Source organism: Lupinus angustifolius, chromosome LG08 (assembly GCF_001865875.1).
Source record: "Lupinus angustifolius cultivar Tanjil chromosome LG08, LupAngTanjil_v1.0, whole genome shotgun sequence".
Lineage (NCBI taxonomy): Eukaryota > Viridiplantae > Streptophyta > Magnoliopsida > Fabales > Fabaceae > Lupinus > Lupinus angustifolius.
Window position 1 is genome coordinate 23,727,819 of NC_032016.1, and position 19,128 is coordinate 23,746,946.

The following is a 19,128-nucleotide window of genomic DNA, read 5'->3' on the forward strand; positions in this document are numbered from 1 at the left end:
CCTCCACTATATAGGCTCGAGTCTGTTCCACTTGCAGTTTCAAGTTATCTACCAAATCCTTGGAGATAAAATTGTGGGATGCACCACAATCAATCATCACCACCACTGGATGATTCCCCACAGATCCACCTACCTTCCAAGATTTAGCAGAGGTTAACCCCTTCATTGAAAACAGAGAGAGTTGCAGAGAATTCAAGGTTTTCAACTCAGTTCCCACCTCCTCTTCATCCTCCTCATCCTCTTCAGCCATCAATAGCATACTAAGCTGCTTGTTCTTGCATTTATGCTCCCTGGAAAAGGGTTCATCACACCTGAAGCACAACCCCTTCTCCCTCTTTTCCTTCATTTCTGTACTAGACAGCCTCCTATACTCCCCCAATCCTCTGGATCCATTAATTTCAGGGATCACTCGTTGACTCCCTTGCACACTGTAACTTCCCACAGATGATCCTTCCTTCCTGCTAGTATTGGATGAAGGTTCCAAGGTTACAACCTTGTTATAAGAATTTCCTCGAGTGGAGCCATAATTCCTGGTCTGACTCGTGCTAGCCTTCCTCTGCATCACCAAATTCTTCTGCTCAATGAGAATGGCCTTATGTATGACTTCTTGTAATGAGCCTAACTCGTAGAGCCTCACCTCAACCCTAATTTCCTCCTTAAGGCCATTTAGGAATACTCCCCTCAAGAACCCAGGATCCTTGTCCTTAAGGGCCCCTGCATATTTCTCAAACTCTTCTACAAAAACCTCCACACTGCCTTCCTGCTTTAAGGACAACAATAATTCAAAAGGATTTTGAATCATAGTTGGTTGAAATCTCCTAACCACAGCCATCTTAAAACCTTCCCAAGATGGTGAAGGGTTGCACCCTTCCCACCATTGATACCAACTTAGTGCCCTTCCTTCTAGAGCTACTAGTGTGGCTCTCATTTTCTCAGATTCACTGATTGATCTCATTGAAAAATATCTTTCCAATTTTTGTACCCAACCAAAGGCATCTTCTCCCCCGAATATTGGAATCTCCAGTTTTCTCCACCTATCCTGTCCCTGAGCCACCTTGTAGCTATCAACCTCATCTTCACTGCCTCCCCTCGTAGAATTCTCCCCTGAGGTTACCCCTAACTTTGCAGCAATGGCAGCTAACAAATCCTCTGTCTTCCTGGTTCTAGCTTCTGTCAATTCCAGCCTCATACGTAAATCCTCCCTCTCTTGCGCCCATCCTTCATTTTCCTTAGCCATGCCTCTCGTAGAAACCATGCGATGAAGGTCCCAACAGCAGCGGTGGTGAGTCTCCCAACAGGCACCAAGATGGTGCTCTGATACCAGTGTTAGACACTGGTATCCAGAGAGTAAGAAAGAAAGTAGCAGGGATGAAAAGAAATGCCCCTAACTCACGAGTATAGAATTCGTGATAGGGTTCTATGAATTTTATTAGAGATAGAAGAATACAAGAGTATGGTAGTGATTACAATGGAGAAGGATCCCACGATCCTTGTCTAACTGATTCCTCAATCAGTTATTCTTCCCAATTTCTTAACTACCTATTCTAAAGCCCCTCCTTCTATTTATAGGTAGCTACTAGGGTCTAACAACTAACTACCCAGGGAAACAGAGCCAAGGTTAGTTATTTAACAACCAAACCTTCCTCTTACCCCTCTTATACACTTGAGTAATTTCGGGTCTACCCCTACCCTTAGCCTTATCCCTATCAGTCACTATATTATTTTGTTAACAGTTCAGTCCTTGAATTTTGTTTGCACTACAGTTTTCAACCTTACCGTGAGTTGGGATGGTATTTGTTAATGCGGCCAGCAGAGGCCATGTCAGCACTGCCAAATCAGCGTTTGATGGTGGAGTTAAGTTATGTAGTTTTGGTCCCTTTATTTTAATTGGGTTATGATATAGGTCCTTGGTTTTGTAAACGTGTTATGATTTTGGTCCCTCTATTGTAAGCTTACGATTAAAGCTTATTATGAGTTTGATCCCTCTATTATCAGAGCCACCCAATACCAATATAGTTTGTTGGAAATTTAAACATTTAAATTATGTATTGCAACTATAATTAGAGAATTGACATGTAAAAAACAATTGGCTAACATATTAAACAAGTTTGTCACTGCGCAATGCAAAACCACACATTACAACCTTAAAGGAATAGTTCAAGAAGCAATGAGTTACACAACCTAAACATATCCTTCAAACAAAATGAGAACATGTGTTAAAATACTAAAAAATATTGTCAAATAAAACCAAGTATTCCATGTACATTAAAACCAAGAGACAAAAAACCCAAAATTCTATGTTTACAATAGAGGAACCAAACTCGTAATAAGCTTACAATAGAGAGACCAAAATCATAACATGTATACAAAATCGAGGAATTGAATCATAAACCGCTTAAAATATATAGTAAATAATTCAGGTGAGAACATATATTATTGTGGGAAATGAAAACAATAATATGGACCGTTGAATCTTATTTGAATGATCACGATTAAAAGATAAATGGACATGATTGTTTTAAGTAATCATGTGACAATTAACTAACTTTTAATCTTAATCACCTATGTATGTTTGTCTAGCCCATATTTATTGCTCTCACAATTTTTATATAAAAGTTGTTCACACTTGAGTGACTCCCTATATACACGCACATAATTGCACACTAAAGCCCTGTAACATAAAAAGATATTCAGCACTAGGCTATGCACAAAAAACTTTTAAACAAATCATCAAAGACCGTGACCACCCTATATATAGTTATTAGCTAAAATGAGATTGGAAGATGACATACGGGTCTGCACGGCTGAGTCGGCAGAGTTCACAATAAAATTTATCGGGAACGGGTGGGATTCCTTCAATAGGTTTCTCAGGAATAATAACACAACTGATGTGCTGCCACACATGGCATCTTGGATCATCACACTGCAATAACATGAGGATATCAAATTAAAGCAACATGCATGAGGTCTTACAGGAAAAGTACATGTGTGATCACCAGAGAAAATGAACATGATGTCAAATTTGGCTGATTATCAATGAGTACTAACATGTGCCTGCACAAATGCATAGAAGTTTCATGAAGAAAGAAGAAACTTGTCAAATATTACACCTTGACTAGTGGTTCCGTTTCCAGTGTACTTCCACAGAGACAGCGAATCTTTGTATCTGATTGAAAGGAATCTTCGATTTCACCTTTAATTTTTACAGTACTACTAGTATCTGAGGCACCCTGATCCTTTGATGCTAGATCAGTAGCACCACCAGCTATCTGCATTTTTCTGGTCAAAATGAAAATCAGAGACCAATAGAAAATAGCAACACCAAGCTATTACCGCATATATGGATCGGTATATTCAAAACCTAAATCAAACCAAGAGTGCCAAACCATTTATGCGAACTCATCTAAGTATTTTAGGTCATTAGTCATTACATTATTACATATATCCAAATTCCAAAGCATGCCAAAAGCTAGAAGAAGAAAATATCATTGAAGTGTTCTTGCTAACACTGACCTATATGTGTCATCCACTAATTTTGCCACTTGTTCTTTTGAGACAGCATTCTTCTTGGCCCACATTTTGGAAACTGAAAAAAGCAACAAGTTACTTAGTTTATAAGCAAAAGGAAGGAGGTCAACTTCACATATTACAATAAAAAAATTAAGTTAGAAGCATATTCATAACTGCTAAATACTCCATAAGTTTTATGACTAAATCCATATGCATATATAGCCTAAATTTTCAATATACTCCGTTACGAAAATGTAAATACAGAGATATAAGATAGCATTACACCCAAAGGTTCAATTCTGTGTGCATGCATGTATAATTTTACCTTGTTCATCTGTGATAATGGCCAATATCCGATCAACAAGATCCTGCAGAAGATGAAGCACTGGTATCATTAATTCATCCAAAAACTTGAAGACGGAATGTTAAAGTAAGGATTAAAAAGAAAGAATGCACGGATTCCAACCAAAAGTTACAACAATCATGAAAAGTCATATCATAATCGATAACTGACTACATCCATCCATTTTAAGTGTTGCAAGCTCATTATTTATCACTGAAGTCTCACATTCTAACCATATAAGATGAAATACTAAAATCAAATTCAATGAAACCTAGTGGGAAAATAGAAAAGGAAAGATTAACAAATTAGGGAAGAATGAGAAAGAAAGGTTTTCATCATCAACAAGAAGCAATAATCGTGCAGCTAACACTGTTTCATAGAAAAATCCAAACAGTGGCAGAATCAGTAATAGATTTATTATCTCACCTGCTTCTTCCCCTGCTTTGAAAGTCCTAACTGAGTTAGCACATTTTTGAGCTCTTTTATGCGGAAATATGTCAGTTTTTCCTACAAGAGAAGTCATGCCCCAATGATTAATATATCAATGCATAAAACTGTCACTGAAATAAAATTTCAAAAAAGAAGATAACAGATAAAAAGTACGAAAATAGATTACATAATTAACAAATGAAATTTAAGTATAATCATATGCACGCTATTCATGTTGCATTTTAAACCATTGTACAGTATCATAATGGAATAAAATGAAAATGTATCTGACCATCAGATTCCATAAACCATCTTATTATACTAGCATAATCACTATAAATAAAGTCAAAATAATGAGTGGCTAACACAAATAAGCAAAACTAGACAGTAACTAAAAAAGTACAAGCAGTTAACGATGCACACATGTACTATAGCTTGGCAGTGATAATTTCTTTCACTATTCATGTAAAACAAATTTAAAAAACATGAGATTTGTTGCTCCGACATGTTATTACTTTTACCTCCTAATCTTTGCATCACAATCTGAGAAAAAATTAACGGTGTTCTGGATTAATGTTTGGACTCAATGCACTTAACTACACAATTTCAACCAAACAGTTGCAAAAGAATCCATTGGGCTAGACACTACTCAATCAAAACATATTTAACAAAAAATATAAATTAAATCACAGAAGTAAACTATACTTCATGCTACCCTATAAGACCACTTTGCCAGGACATGCCATATTGATGATGATGATGATGATGATGATGATGAGAAACATGTGTTCTATACTTTAAATCGGAGCATGTATTAGAAACCATCCAAAACCTTATAAACCCAGCAATACATAGTGAAGAGTGAAGTATTCATCATATACCTTGCAACTGGGTACCAAATCCATTTCCATTTCCTCAAACCGAATAATTCAGCAAGGAATCAACAACGAGATAACCGATTATCAAAGCCACTGAAGCATCAGTAATATCTATTAAACAAACAAATAAGTAAATCGAATAGCGGAAGTGAACCAAATTGGAATCGAAAACCGTAATTGATCGTTGCGATCAGCGGGGAAATTGAGGTGAAAATAGAAGAGACCAGAAATAGAAGTGAATCGAAAAGTGGAGTAGCGATCGAAGGGTGGGAAATAGGGTTTGAGTGAAGGGGACTTTACGCAAGTTTTTGATTGGTTATGGTGGTGGCTGTTATTGTACGCGCCTTCTTTTTCTTTATTATTACCCAAACGACAACGCCATTACCAAATTCTCCTAATACCATGTTTCGGACTTATCGCCGATTATCAAATCCATTTTTTTACGAGAGACAAATCCGGGTTTGGTTCCAGTGTATGGAACACCCATTCTCGTCATTTTTTTTTTCCAATTGTTTGAAGAAAAATTAGAAATGAATGATATGATATTCTCATTGTTATAATTTTTTTATAAACAAGCATAAATATTACAATTTTGTCTCTTTGGTATACTTGAATTAAAAAAAAATAGTTTAGTTATAGTTGCATGAAAATCTAACTAAATAATAATCTGACTTATTTTCGTGGAAAATGAAAAATTAAAGTTCCTAAATCATGGGTTTTTATTTCAAAGTTCTTTTTTTTCTATTGAAATATAAATTTTCATTTTACCCTTCATTTTAAGGTTGTCTAATTCTTACTTACTACTCCCTCAAATTTCAGCATAAATATAAATAGGTATAATGGTGTGTGATGTTATTTTTAAATATTTATATTAATTTATATATTTAATTTTTTTAGCTTTGTGATATAGTAATAAAAGTTAAAAAACACCAACATACCTCTCAAGAAATAAAATGAGTGTCAGTTCAAGTGGTACATGTTTGATTCCTCTTAAACAAAATCTTGGGTTCGAGTTTTGTGGGTAGAAATAATAGTTGTTGGGAGAGTTAGCCTCATATACCCGTTGATGTTCCCGGCTCGAACAGGATTGTCTCCACTGTGAAAATATATGTGGGAAATATAAAAAAATTAAAAAACACAAATATATATAATAACTATTTAAAATGTATATTAAAAGTATGTAAAAAATAAACAAAATAATTTGAACACAAACAATTAATAATATATCACTTTATGTAATTTACTCTATAAATAACTAATTATTTTATATTACTTATACAAAAACAAATTAGTTTATATGTAGTTTTTTTATTTTATTTTTTGTAAATACTAAACATTCAAAGATTGTAGTCTTAATATATTTTAATGTCACAAGTTACAAGGGAGAAAAATAATGAAAAAATATGTACTTACTAGACAAAGTAATAATATTTTACATTATAAGTGTATCGTTTATGTATTTATTAGTTGGTTCTTATATAAAATTTGTTAAATATCTATGTAATAGTGTTAGAATGTGTTACAAGTGAATATATCATATAATATCCATGTATTAATCATCATTTTATTTTTTTTTAAAATGTAATACACATAAATACTAAATAGTGAAATGATTATGTGAAACAGTAAAAGCTTTACAACCTATAAATACTAAACTCATGACAAAATATTTTACCTTGTCTATACAATTATGTCTTTTAACATGTATAAAAATTTCATTTTGAGGAGGAAAAATTAACATTATAATAGCTAGTGTATCAACTTTGTGCCAATCAACTCGCATTCGTATTTTTTCTAATATATAATGTATCAGACTCATGTTATACTATTTAAGAAAAAATAATTTAAATATCAAAATGCAATATATGAATTCAATAGAGAGTGAAAATATAAATAAAATAGTGTATGAAATATTAATGATATTAATATAGAAAATGAAAGCAATGAAAGTAATATGTGGAAGTTTATATTAGTTATTAATGAGATATGTTACAAAGGATAAATTTTGAATATAAAATTATGTCATGGTGGTGGTTATTATTTGTTTTGACTTTATTAATAGTATAAATATAGATATAGAAATATAAAAGTAAAGATAGATAGATTATATAAATTTATATAAACATGAAATTAGAAGTTATAAAAGTTAAAACAGTGAAACATAAAATACTCAATGAGTAGTTACTTTATGTTTATTAGTATTAGTATAGATAAACATGAAATTAGAAGTTATAAAACATAGAATATGGAACATAAAATACTTCATTTATTTATTAGTATAGATAGAGGTGTCAAAACGGGCTACCCGACCGGGTTCGGGCTAAACTAGGTTGGGCTAAAAATCTCGAATACAATTTATGTGTATCAAATTGTAGCCCAAACCTGTCCTAAGTGGGTTGCGGGTTGTGGCAGGCCGACCGGCACAAACTAAAAATTATTTTTTTAAATTTTTTAACATATTTAATCTATTAAAAAATATGTATCATTTGATATTAACTTATAACTTTTCTTAACATATTTGTTATACTAAATGCAATCAAACTTATAGATCTAATGCATTGTGTTTGAGTTAGGACGTGATGTTAAGTCTACGTGTATGATTTTTAACATAACTCTTTTATTAAATCTCTTCTTATTTCTATTGGACTCTCACTCTCTAACACAGTAAATTCACTTTAATATAAAACACTTGGATACTAACAAAAATATTATCTTTTGTATGTTCATTGTCAACATACACTTTCATTGTGAATTATTATATTAAATTTGGTTGTGTGGAGTTCTCTATGATAAACAATTTATGTTGATTTTAGTTTTGTTGTAAACGTTATTTTCTTTGTTATATTTTTGATGTGAAAGTTATATTTAATTAAATACACAATAACATAATACTTATTATCTATTTTTTATTAAAAGTTGTTTTGTAAATTTTCATTTAGTACTTATTAGTTATTACCAAGCCAAAAGTCTAAAAAAAGATTAAAACAAATAAGTAAAACGGATAGTCCGAACCTGCCCGGATAAGCTCAGTCTGAGCCCAGATTTATAATAGCCCGACCGGGTCAGACTAAAAAGCATGGATTTAATAAAAAATACCTAAAATGATACCCAAACCATATAAATTTGTAGGCTTTGGTGGGTCCGTCCGATTGGGTCCGCCCATTTTGACAGCTATAAGTATAGATGATAAGGAAGACTCTTTGGTAATCCACCATGTCACATTAATGATGACGATTAAAACTAAAATGTTAAAAGTTTATATTATGTATTTTGTTTTTTGTAGTATTATTAAGGTTATCCTCTCATTATTTTGGATAATAAACTAATCAATTTCGGGTTGTGTGGTTGTCTATCCCAACAAATATCTATCTTAAGAATTGAACTCTTGACCTTTTGGTCATCCTACGAATATAATATATCCTACACCACTAGATCAACATCTTATTGGTTTATGCATTATCTTTATTGATGAATATACAAAACATTGATTTGTAAATATTTTTGAGTAAAAGCACATTTTAGCCCTTTATGTCTTTCGACCTTATCAGTTTGGTCGATCAAAAATTGAAAAACCCAAAGGAATATCTAAAATTTTTAAACATGAATCAAATTAGTTTTCTTACCATGCTTTATAACATTCAATAGAGACAAGTTTAGCCCTAAGATGATTAGTTTGACTTACATTTTAAATTTTTATGGACAATTTTGTGTTTTTTATTTTTTAATGATTAAACTGGTAAAATTAAAAAATATGAGAAACTGTAACGAATATTTAATCAATATTTTAACCAATTCCCCAATATTTTTTAGTGACTTTCCTCTTAATATATGAATCAGAATATCTTCTACTTGATCTACTCTTATAAGGAGAACTTCTACCATTTTTTCCACACATGTCTCATTTTTCAAGGTGTGATTTTATGTTTATAAGTTATTTTAGAGAAAAAAATATATGTATTGACAGTGTATGAGTTTTATATAATGTTAGTGTATCATTTATTATTGATATATAATAATCATTGATTTTTCGAAAAACTAATCAAAATAAATAATATATGATATAGTGACTGCGTATAAATCTTTACACTGACATTATTATATATTATACTCCTTACTTACACCTTCGCACATTAATTTATAATTATATCTCATATTGTCTACTATATTTACTAATTCAACATAACATTATCATACCTATTACATAAAATTTATTATCTTGCTCACATTTCACATAAAAATATTTAAACAAAAAATTGATTTTTTTTAATACAAAATGTTGGGAAATGTATTTTAAACAACAAATTTGAATCTTTGGTTATCCGCTTTACATTTTTGGGGTCCATAAACCCCTTTTAATTAAAATAAAAAAGGATGGAAAGGTTTGAAGCCAAATGACTAGATTGTTGGCACATTTTTTGTTTTGTGTTGGGAGAAAATGATAAATAAAACTTCACTCTTAAAAAAATCAAATGAATAGTTAATAATATAGTAGTTGTATATAAGTATTTATAAAATCAATATATAAATATTACATTTTTTTTTGTACTAATGAGAAAATAAGAGTATAACATATATAATATCGGTGTAAACATTTATACATAATCACTATAACATTCACTATTCATTTGATTATTTTTTTGAAGAGTATGTGGTAACGAGACATGAAGGATAAATAATATAATGTCAATGTATAAATATTACACTATTCTTCTTTTCTTGTTACTAATGAGAGAAGAAAAGTATATATAATGTCAATGTAAACATTTATGCACGATCATTATAAACACAAAGAATGAATAATATAACAATAATATATAAAATTCATATTTTTTTTTTGTTGTTGTCAATACCCATCTTCTACTTATTTTTTTACTAAAAAGATAAAAATATATTAGTTCGCTTTCTTATTTATTTACTCACCGAAAATTGTTTTTATGAGCGAAGGTTAAAAAGAAGAAAATCCACAACAAAAGCAACAACAAAAATTTGGAGTGTTTTTACAGAGATCACCCTTGTCTGCAATTGTTCAATTTGCAAATCGCTCTATTTGTGTTGTGATGGGTTCTGAAGCTGAAACACAGAGAACTTTGTATGTCCTTTTTCAACCTTCATTTTTCTCTATCTCTATCAATGTTTATGTCCGAAATTCAAGGTTTCGTGCAGTGCTCCTGAAACTGAGAAACTCACAGCTTTTGGTTTTCGTTGACCTAACCCTAATTTTGTTGTTTTGATGGTTAGGTACCCGTATGTTACAGGATCCTCTGTGGTTGCAATCAAATACAAAGATGGGATTCTCATGGCTGCTGATATGGGAGGTCAGAATGTAGATCCAATTCATCCCTATTTTCTATATTATATTGATTTATGTATAGTATAGATAATAGATATGTGTATATATTATGTATTGATTGTACAATTCATCATTCTACTTAGTACTTAGATGTGCCCAATCCAAGTTATGGAGTTTATTATGAAGTTGTTGGGTTAGTTTGGGTCAGTTTTAGCTTATGTGATAAAATGGAACTATATGTTCAACCATCTTGCTAGAAATTAAAGATTTGCATTCTTGTATGCTGACTACTTTTATTTAAGTTTAATGTGATTGCTTAGAGTTGCAGGTTTTAATAGCTTCGTTCCAACTTATAAATGTTTCAGCTTTGTGTAGTTCACCCCTATCATGTCTTATGTATATATGATCGATTCACGTATAGGTTCTTATGGGTCTACCCTACGGTACAAGAGCATTGAGCGTTTGAAGCCTATCGGGAAGCATTCCCTTCTTGGTGCAAGTGGGGAAATAAGCGATTTTCAGGAGATTCTACGATACCTTGATGAACTCATGTAAGCCCTGGTTATTTCTCACTGGGAGCAATTGACTTTGTTTTCAGTGCTTGTTTTATTTATTTAGTCTCAAAATTCACGGAAATGAGTCTATATGTGAATTCCCCCTTTCCAATCATTTCAGACTTGATTACTTCAATGTTTGTGTGTAACTTTTGATTTTGAATTTTGACTGTTGCAGCCTTAACGATAACATGTGGGATGATGGGAACTCTCTAGGGCCTAAGGAGGTGCACAACTATTTGACTAGTGTAATGTATAATAGGCGGAACAAGTTTAACCCTTTGTGGAACTCCCTTGTGCTTGGTGGCGTGAAGAATGGGCAAAAGTACCTTGGCACGGTATGCTCTGGCTGGTCTGTATATTTTGTTCAACTATGAGTATTGCCTTGCTAGTTTTTTAGTTTTTGTACTTTTGAATGTTTTCCAGGTTAACATGATTGGTATTAATTATGAAGACAATCACATAGCCACTGGGCTGGGAAATCATCTTGCTAGGCCAATTCTCCGTGAAGAGTGGAATGAAAATTTGACCTTCGAAGATGGCGTCAAGTTACTGGAAAAATGCATGCGTGTTCTTTTATATCGTGATAGGTCTGCTGTCAACAAGATACAGGTTTTGTTCTTTTCCCTTTTCTTCTTGTGCTCACCTTACCTCCAAGTGCATAGGAATGAAATGTGTAGCTAAGCTTTTAGAAATCTGCAAGGAAGCTTTATCCATATGGAGGTTGTATGCTCCCTACTTTGGTCTAAAATGAAAAAAATGGCATACAAAAGGAATCGAAGTATCATTGTAAAAAAAATCAAATTATGATTTCACAAAGTTCTAAAATAAGTGACATATTGTCTCAAACCTATATTTTTTAAGTTCTTACTTTCATCAGCACTGCATGCCCCTCTCCCTCTTGGTGTGCATTGTTAGATCACTAGTCAAATTCACAATTTATGTATTTCTTCCAAGACATTCACAATTTTATAGTTTTGCGCATTTGGATTATCAATGAAATTTGTATTGAATCATGATTTTTCTTCCTTGGTTTCTGGTAGCATTTATTCCGCAGTTCTCTGGTTTTCTTCTGCATTGCTGTCATTATTTAGAAAGCTGGACTTATTTTTCACTTTGAAGCTTTAGATGTAAACTTTGACCCTTCGAGAAGTATATGGCTTACGGCATAGGCCAAAACACTTGTAAGGCGGTTTAAGTAGACGGGGCTTGTAAGCTGTAAATCACCTGGTACCTAAGCCTTTAAGTCCGTTTTTACTTCATGTTGGATTCTCATGTGGTTTAATCCCCTGATCCCCACTTGGCACAAAAAGATAAAGAAGTTTGAAGGTTTTTATAAGGCAGGTAGCTTAATTATGTCCTGTGGAATTACTTAGTATGGTTAAAATAATTTAATCTGGCTGGCTTAGCTCATCATAGCATGGAATAGTGTGTTAACCATACAAGGGTTGAAGGCATTATCTTAGAAGCTTGTACTGCGTACCGGAGGGAAAGAGGGGAAAGGAGTATTTAATATAATAGTGTGGCTATCAGCTAGTGATTTGTTTTCATGCAGTGGGTGCAAAGGGGAACACCAAAGTAAGATCTTAAATTAATTTGTCACAAGTTACATCAGTACTCTTAATTAGTTCTCAATTATAGAATCATAAAAAAAGAATGCATTGCCAATTAAGTAGCTCAACCTTCAGTCCTGCACTGGCCCAATTCTTAAAACTAGGGTGCAACCGACCAAAATGGAAAGGAATCCATTGAATTATAAGTTACTTACAAAACTAATTGTAAGATGAGAACACCTAATGACAGCCAACTGTTCTTTCCTTCTTATTTTATATGCCGTAGGAATGTCGGAGGCGTTGGTGGTTGTTGTTGGTTTATCACACCCTTCCTAACGTGTATATCATGCCTAGATCTAAACTAAATGACTTTTCCTTCATAATTTTCTCGGATTCTTATAGTTTTTAATTGAATTGAGTGGGTGATAGCTTTATCCTATTGATTGAATCTGTTGTGTTGAATTTTCAGATATCTAAAATAACTGAAGAAGGTGCTACTGTGTTCCCACCATTCTCATTAAAAACACACTGGGAGTTCTCTGCTTTCAGGAATCCAACAGCAGGTGCTGAAGGTTCATGGTAGGTTGATGGGCATGAAATCAAATGAAACTGAAATCTTGAATGGATATGAAATCTTTCCAATTCCAAAGATTACTTCATTGTGTTAAATGGATTGGATATGGAGTGAAATAACTGATGTGGGTTTATGTTTTCAGTAAAGTTTTTATTAATCGACTTGACATCTCTTCCAGAGTATTGGTAGTTCATCTAGTTAGAAGAAAACTACCAGAATTTTAATTTTCTCATCTTTAGTTTAGTCGCGACTATTTGTGTTTGATGCTATACATAATCGGTAATGAGTCTGAACAGAAGGTAAATGTTGTGTTAGACAGTCAACTCCAACATAAAGTGGAATTTTTATAATATAGATCAATGATATAGTTTAGTCATGGCTAAAATTCAATAAATCCCTTCGAGACCAAGCATAGTGATTTCTACCCAAAGTCAATATGCACTAGCATCAGGGCACGTCCCTCATGATTAGAGCGTGTTTTTATACTTAATTTGGCCTTTCCTATTTTATGATGCCGTATCACTGCATTTCACTTCGTGGGTACACTTCTGCTGTCCCATACTTTGTGTCACTTCATATGTCATGAGTGTATGATTGATCAGAAAAAATATATTTAAGTTAAAATTTAATTATTAAGTATTTTTCTGATGAATTACACACTCATGATACATGGAGTGACATAAAGCGTGAGACAACATATGTGATATATGTGCTTGGCTAGTGTGTCACTAAGATGTTTTGACAATTTTTATTTGTATATCCTATTATTGTGCCCCATAGGTTTGGGGTTGTTGCCACATGTTGGTAACCAAAATTAGGAATGTCATAACCAGTCCAACTGCTTTCATGTATAAAATGGAGCTTAATCAAATCATATATGTCATTTTGTACATCTGCTACTGTGAAATTTTGTAGCTGCATATTATAAAAACGAAACCAAAAATAAACACAATAAAATTTTCACAGAAACACGTTTTCTGAAGTGTAATTACACTTCCGTAACATATTTTGATAGTAAATGATACATTTCCTAAACTTTTAACTATCTAAAAAATCTTGGAATGCTAATAAAAATGACTGTATACTTTTTATATTAATTCACTTTCCTTTTCATTTAGCAATTCAAAATGATAAATACATTATTTTTGAGAAAAAATATATACACTAACCACGGAAGAGTTTTTTTACATTGTCATCATATCATACATTATTCATTTTTAATTATCATTGAAGTTTCAAAAAGAATAATCCAAATGAACAGTGAATAATATACTGATTGTGTATAATTATTTACATTATTAATGCGTGTATATTATACTTATTTTTTTGTATAACCAAGATATTTTGTCACCATATTAATAATAAACTAATGCATGATGATACTCCCAACAAATATTGTTCACATAAATCAAATTTGTGACTTTTTATCTATATGAGACATTACACTATGAGACCTATGCTTGTTGGTAGAATGAGAAATGTGATAATGCTAAAAAACCATAAATATAAAGAATAAAATATATTTCTCATGTTAGATGATAATTTATCTCCGGCAATCACTAAGATTATTGTCATATGACTTATTTAATTATTTTTAATAAAAATATTTTTAAAAAATTAAAAAATATGATATATATCATAATTTTAAATGTTAGAAAAATTAGGAATTTCATTGAGTTCATTCTCTAAAACATAATCCGTTTGATTTTTGTTTTTGGGCCAACATTCACTATCAGTTCCCACAACCCGTAATGCTTGTCTTCGATACCCGTTTCGTCACTTGTCATCAACGTCAATCTATTAACATGGGTCGCTGCTAAGAAGTACAAGGCTTACAAAACTATTCACCGGAGAATACGAAAATTTGAGGTTGCCGGTAAGTAACCGCTCCGCAATCTCCTACTTAGTTTGGTCCCAAAATCAAACTAAAAATGCAATCTTTTGGTATAAATTGCTTCAAATATCGCAGCTACTTCACAAGGGATATCTTGAATCAAAATCCATGCTCTATAAACTCATTTTGTCCCAATTTTCCTGACCAAATTTATCAAAATTCACAAAAGATACGTTTTTTTCATCATACCCACAAAGCTAACCCCTTTTTGTTCCAAATCACTGTTAGTCATACTCAATTTCCTATTTTAATTGCACCCTTTCGTTTTAATCCCTATTGTTATTCAACTAAGGCTCCATCTAGGTCTTATAGAAGAAGAGTTAGTAATAGGTTATTGAAATCCCAAAAGCCTATTTTAGACCAAGCTCAGTTTCAGTTGGCAATTTCCCAAATTCTACCAAGGTTCACTCCTGAAGAACTCTGCAATGTGCTCACTCTTCAAAATGACCCTTTAGTTTGTTTGGAACTGTTTCACTGGGCTTCTCAGAAGCCCAGGTTTCGACACGATGTGTTGACTTATCATGTCACCATAAAGAAGCTTGGTGCTGCAAAAATGTACCAAGAAATGGATGACATTGTGAACCAAGTGCTTGCAGTTCCTTCTGTTGGTTCTGAGGCAATGTTTAATACCATCATTTATTATTTCACTGAGGCGCGGAAGTTGAGTAGAGCAGTTAGTATATTCAAGCACATGAAAAGTTGTACAAAATTGAATTGCAGGCCTTCTATTAGAACCTATCATATTATTTTTTCTGCACTTTTGAGTAGAGGTAACAATGCTGATATAAACTATGTGTATATGGAGACAATCAGAAGTCTGTTCCGGCAAATGGTTAATGATGGGATAGAACCCGATATATTTTTGTTAAATTTGATGATAAAAGGTTATGTGCTTTCTCTTCATGTTAATGATGCAATGAGGATATTCCATCAGATGAGCGGGGTTTATGATTGCCAGCCGAACTCTTTCACCTATGATTACTTGATTCATGGGTTGTGTGCCCAAGACAGAACAAATAATGCCAAAGAATTATGTCTTGAAATGAAGACCAAAGGCTTCATCCCAAGTGGTAAGTCTTATAATTCACTTGTCAGTGCTTTGGCACTTGGTGGAGAGGTTGAGGAGGCAGTAAATTATCTGTGGGAGATGACCGAGAAACAGAGGTCGGTTGATTTTATTACATATAGGACTGTACTAGATGAGATCTGTAGACGAGGAAGGGTTCAGGAGGCCATGCGGTTATTGCAGGAGTTACGAGAGAAAGGCCTTGTAGAAGGGCATGATTACAGAAAGCTTCATTATGTTCTTGAAGAAGACTATGGGAATTCGTTGAGTAGAATTGCTGCAGGTACTGGATTATTCTATCATTCTATCATTGTATTTAATTTTTTTCTATTTTCTGCAAACCAAGAGTGAGATTTACATCTTTTCATGCTCTGCCAAGTTTCATAATGAATTTTTGACAAAGCATGCATAGCTAGTACACACCCAAGGGCTGTGTGAGACTAACAATGGGTTTTAACTTTCATGTAGTACTCTCAAATCTCAATTCCGAAACAGATTATACCATCACCTTGACATAAAACATCAATAAAAGAAATTCTTTTCTGCTAATGGCTAATTGCTTTATTCTGTGTTTTAAATAAACGACAATGGTACATATATTTATGTCTATATATTTCAGGTCCAGCCTTAACCTCACCTAGAAACTCTTCATAAGTACCCATCAGCTGTGGAATTTTTAGAACCAAGAGTCCAGAAAAAACTTGAGTTTGAGTTGGGGAAGTACCTGGGAGCTCTTCAGAACATGACATTCATCCATCCCACCTCAAAGACAAAAAGATGACAGAGACCCTTGTGGGGAGCTTAGTTGACTTTAAGGTTGAATCCTTGATGTCAAGAATATCTAGTAAAGATCCATTATTTCTGCATCAGAGACTCTCCTGCTTCTAAACCTGGATGCTTCATGTTTGAGCTCATATTAATGAATCATGATGAGCAGATTTGTTAAATTTTGGGTTGAAAGTAAATCCTCCGAAATTACTGGAGAAGTTACCGTTTCTTTATCGATATTGACATTTCACTTTGCAATATGCTTTTGAAGGAAGCATATTTGGAAGAATGGTATTGCATGGTTGTATAAGATGTCCCTGGCTTGAATCCTCTGTCATGCAAGATCAGATTGATTATTATCCTTGATAGCAAACTTTTCCATATTGCCTGAAATGACGCTGCCTTGTAAAACTGGCTTTGCAATGAAGAATGCAAAGGTTGTGTAAGTTGAATCTTGCCTTTTATTATGTGTTACCCCAGGAAGAAAAATCTAATGTTCCCCCATGCACAATTTGCTGCGTTGAAATGTAATGCTCTTAGAAGTTCATTTAGGGTCTGTTTGCATATTGAGTTTTGGAGGGGGAATGAAAAGATTCAGAGCCATCTCACAAATGTATTTATGGTTCTGAAGCCTTCCTTTCCCTTTCCTTCCCCTCCAAAAGTTAACTCGCTAATGGATCTTATTGATTTGGTTGTTGCCATTCTGCTTTGTGCAATGCAGTTTTTAGAAAATTTTCTTAGCCTTGCCGATCTTTCAGATCTGGTACGATATATGTTTGTGGGAAGGCTACTCCTCAGTAAGCATTAGCTTAGATTCATGATTCACACCAGCCTTGGCCTGGGTTGCCAGAATCTCTGCCATCAACATTTATCTTCATGCATATACTACTGACAAGCTTGCCAACGGTTGGGACTAAAAACGAACTATTCTTGTTCAAACGCTATTCTATGATATGATTAGAATCTACTAATTTTTTGATATGCTGCAATATGTTATCTGCTTCTACCGGGTGAGAAACAATTTTTATTTTGTTTCAGCGATTCTATATTGAAATCGAATTCCTTTAAAGCATATGTAGAAAAGTATATTATCAATATATTTAGACTGTAACGCGTATGTAGGATTTCAAAAAATTCCTTGTGTCTGTGTAACTGTGTCATATCATAATTGTTTCGTACTAAGTATTTAAGCATCATAGAGTTAAAGCTTATCCCAACTTAATGTTGAATTAGTTACACACACCTAAGGATTACAAGAGTGAGGAACCCATTAAGTACTTGTATGGTACCTTAGATATAACCATAATAAATATGTAGGAACCTTGGCTTGTAACATGTTTTCATATAAACCAGAAATGAAATAAGAATCACAAACCTACAGCCACAATATTACGAAAACATTGAAGTATATTCATATTGAACATTAGTAAGAAAGGTTGTTGACAAGAGCCAGAGCAATGCTATTCTTCTTAGCAACATTAGCAACAATGGGTTTGATCTTCTTCTGCAGTGAAGGCTGCACTTCCATTTCGTCGAACTCATCTGTGCATGTACCCTCATCTGTTATGGAAGCACTCATCCATGTTTTTATGCCATCCCATTGAAACCTCTCTTCGTCGGTAGTGATACCGTTCAAATATCCAAGGGTATCAGCAGATTGTTGAAGCAGATCCACGGTGTCACCGATATTGTCTTTGCAGTCAGCAAGTACCTCTGTCTCTGCATGTGTTAGGTTCCCCTTGGATTTGGATAGTTTTTTCAATGTTACATATGCAGTTTTGGTTGCATTTAGAGCCAGATAAACAGATGTTTTGGTGAGTGTGAAAGTGTTTGTTTTGATTTTTGATGCATAAGGGGAAAGAGACTTGTAGCAAACATCTGAATAAGTGGTTGAATAGCACTTAACTTTTATGAACTTTTTATATGTGTTGAGGGCATTGGTAGAGTTTGATGCAGATGCTGTATGAAGAAGGGTTGATATGAAAATAAGGGATGAAATTATTCTGAAAATATTAAGGCAGGACATTGAATCTTTAACAAGAGAATGCAATGCCATTTGTCTCTTTCTATTGCATTGTTAGAAGTGCTAACTTAGACCTTTTTATAAGAGAAATTGTTGATGATAATGAAATCTGATATGGGAATAAAAAATGTTGGACACGTTCCATTCATAACTATTTATCTTATGCCGTGTAAGATGGAATAGCACATGTCACATGGTGATTTCGTGGTGCTATGTAAAACACCTAATAAACCAGATCAATATCAC

The 19,128-nt window shown here is 33.2% G+C and overlaps 4 protein-coding genes across 7 annotated transcripts in view; 2 read left to right on the forward strand and 2 right to left on the reverse strand.

Annotated features, from left to right (window-relative positions):
- LOC109355336 (E3 SUMO-protein ligase SIZ1-like) overlaps positions 1-5,538 on the reverse strand; it is a 13,170-nt gene extending 7,632 nt beyond the window's left edge. For 2 of the 3 annotated variants that reach the window (XM_019598440.1, XM_019598438.1), the window contains exons 1-6: positions 5,164-5,538; positions 4,280-4,360; positions 3,836-3,878; positions 3,514-3,586; positions 3,111-3,279; positions 2,793-2,923 (exon numbers count right to left, since the gene is read on the reverse strand). In XM_019598440.1, the coding sequence (XP_019453985.1) occupies positions 2,793-2,923; positions 3,111-3,279; positions 3,514-3,586; positions 3,836-3,878; positions 4,280-4,360; positions 5,164-5,193 (527 nt within the window). In that variant the 5' untranslated portion in view covers positions 5,194-5,538. Of the gene's footprint in view, positions 1-2,792; positions 2,924-2,996; positions 3,066-3,110; positions 3,280-3,513; positions 3,587-3,835; positions 3,879-4,279; positions 4,361-5,163 lie in introns of those variants that run through there. The other variant, XM_019598441.1, reaches the window with a different exon arrangement.
- Positions 10,093-13,376, forward strand: LOC109355339 (proteasome subunit beta type-4). The gene is made up of 6 exons (XM_019598445.1): positions 10,093-10,249; positions 10,399-10,475; positions 10,872-11,001; positions 11,183-11,342; positions 11,431-11,616; positions 13,027-13,376. The coding sequence occupies exons 1-6, from the start codon at positions 10,218-10,220 to the stop codon at positions 13,138-13,140; spliced, it is 699 nt and encodes a 232-aa protein (XP_019453990.1). The 5' UTR covers positions 10,093-10,217; the 3' UTR covers positions 13,141-13,376.
- LOC109355337 (pentatricopeptide repeat-containing protein At2g27800, mitochondrial-like) lies at positions 14,913-17,896 on the forward strand. Of its 2 annotated transcripts, none has more exons than XM_019598443.1 (2): positions 14,913-15,795; positions 15,910-17,896. In XM_019598443.1, exons 1-2 carry the CDS (start codon positions 15,063-15,065, stop codon positions 16,440-16,442), a joined length of 1,266 nt encoding a protein of 421 aa, XP_019453988.1. In that variant the 5' UTR covers positions 14,913-15,062; the 3' UTR covers positions 16,443-17,896. The 2 variants fall into 2 exon arrangements, with proteins under 2 accessions (XP_019453988.1, XP_019453987.1); XM_019598442.1 differs by having other exon boundaries at positions 14,914-16,374; positions 16,711-17,896.
- On the reverse strand, positions 18,059-18,963 carry LOC109355340 (21 kDa protein-like). The gene has a single exon (XM_019598446.1). It carries the CDS (start codon positions 18,913-18,915, stop codon positions 18,283-18,285), a length of 633 nt encoding a protein of 210 aa, XP_019453991.1. The 5' UTR covers positions 18,916-18,963; the 3' UTR covers positions 18,059-18,282.

What these genes read in the sequence shown, in the direction of transcription:
- LOC109355339 (XM_019598445.1), top strand. Translation starts at nt 10,218, where the DNA reads ATGGGTTCTGAAGCTGAAACACAGAGAACTTT. An exon ending in GGCAAAAGTACCTTGGCACG is followed by an intron (nt 11,343 to 11,430) that starts GTATGCTCTGGC and finishes AATGTTTTCCAG; the next exon opens with GTTAACATGATTGGTATTAA. An exon ending in CTGCTGTCAACAAGATACAG is followed by an intron (nt 11,617 to 13,026) that starts GTTTTGTTCTTT and finishes TTGAATTTTCAG; the next exon opens with ATATCTAAAATAACTGAAGA.
- LOC109355337 (XM_019598442.1), top strand. Translation starts at nt 15,063, where the DNA reads ATGCAATCTTTTGGTATAAATTGCTTCAAATATCGCAGCTACTTCACA. An exon ending in GTTGAGTAGAATTGCTGCAG is followed by an intron (nt 16,375 to 16,710) that starts GTACTGGATTAT and finishes TATATATTTCAG; the next exon opens with GTCCAGCCTTAACCTCACCT.
- LOC109355340 (XM_019598446.1), bottom strand. Translation starts at nt 18,915, where the DNA reads ATGGCATTGCATTCTCTTGTTAAAGATTCAATGTCCTGCCTTAATATT.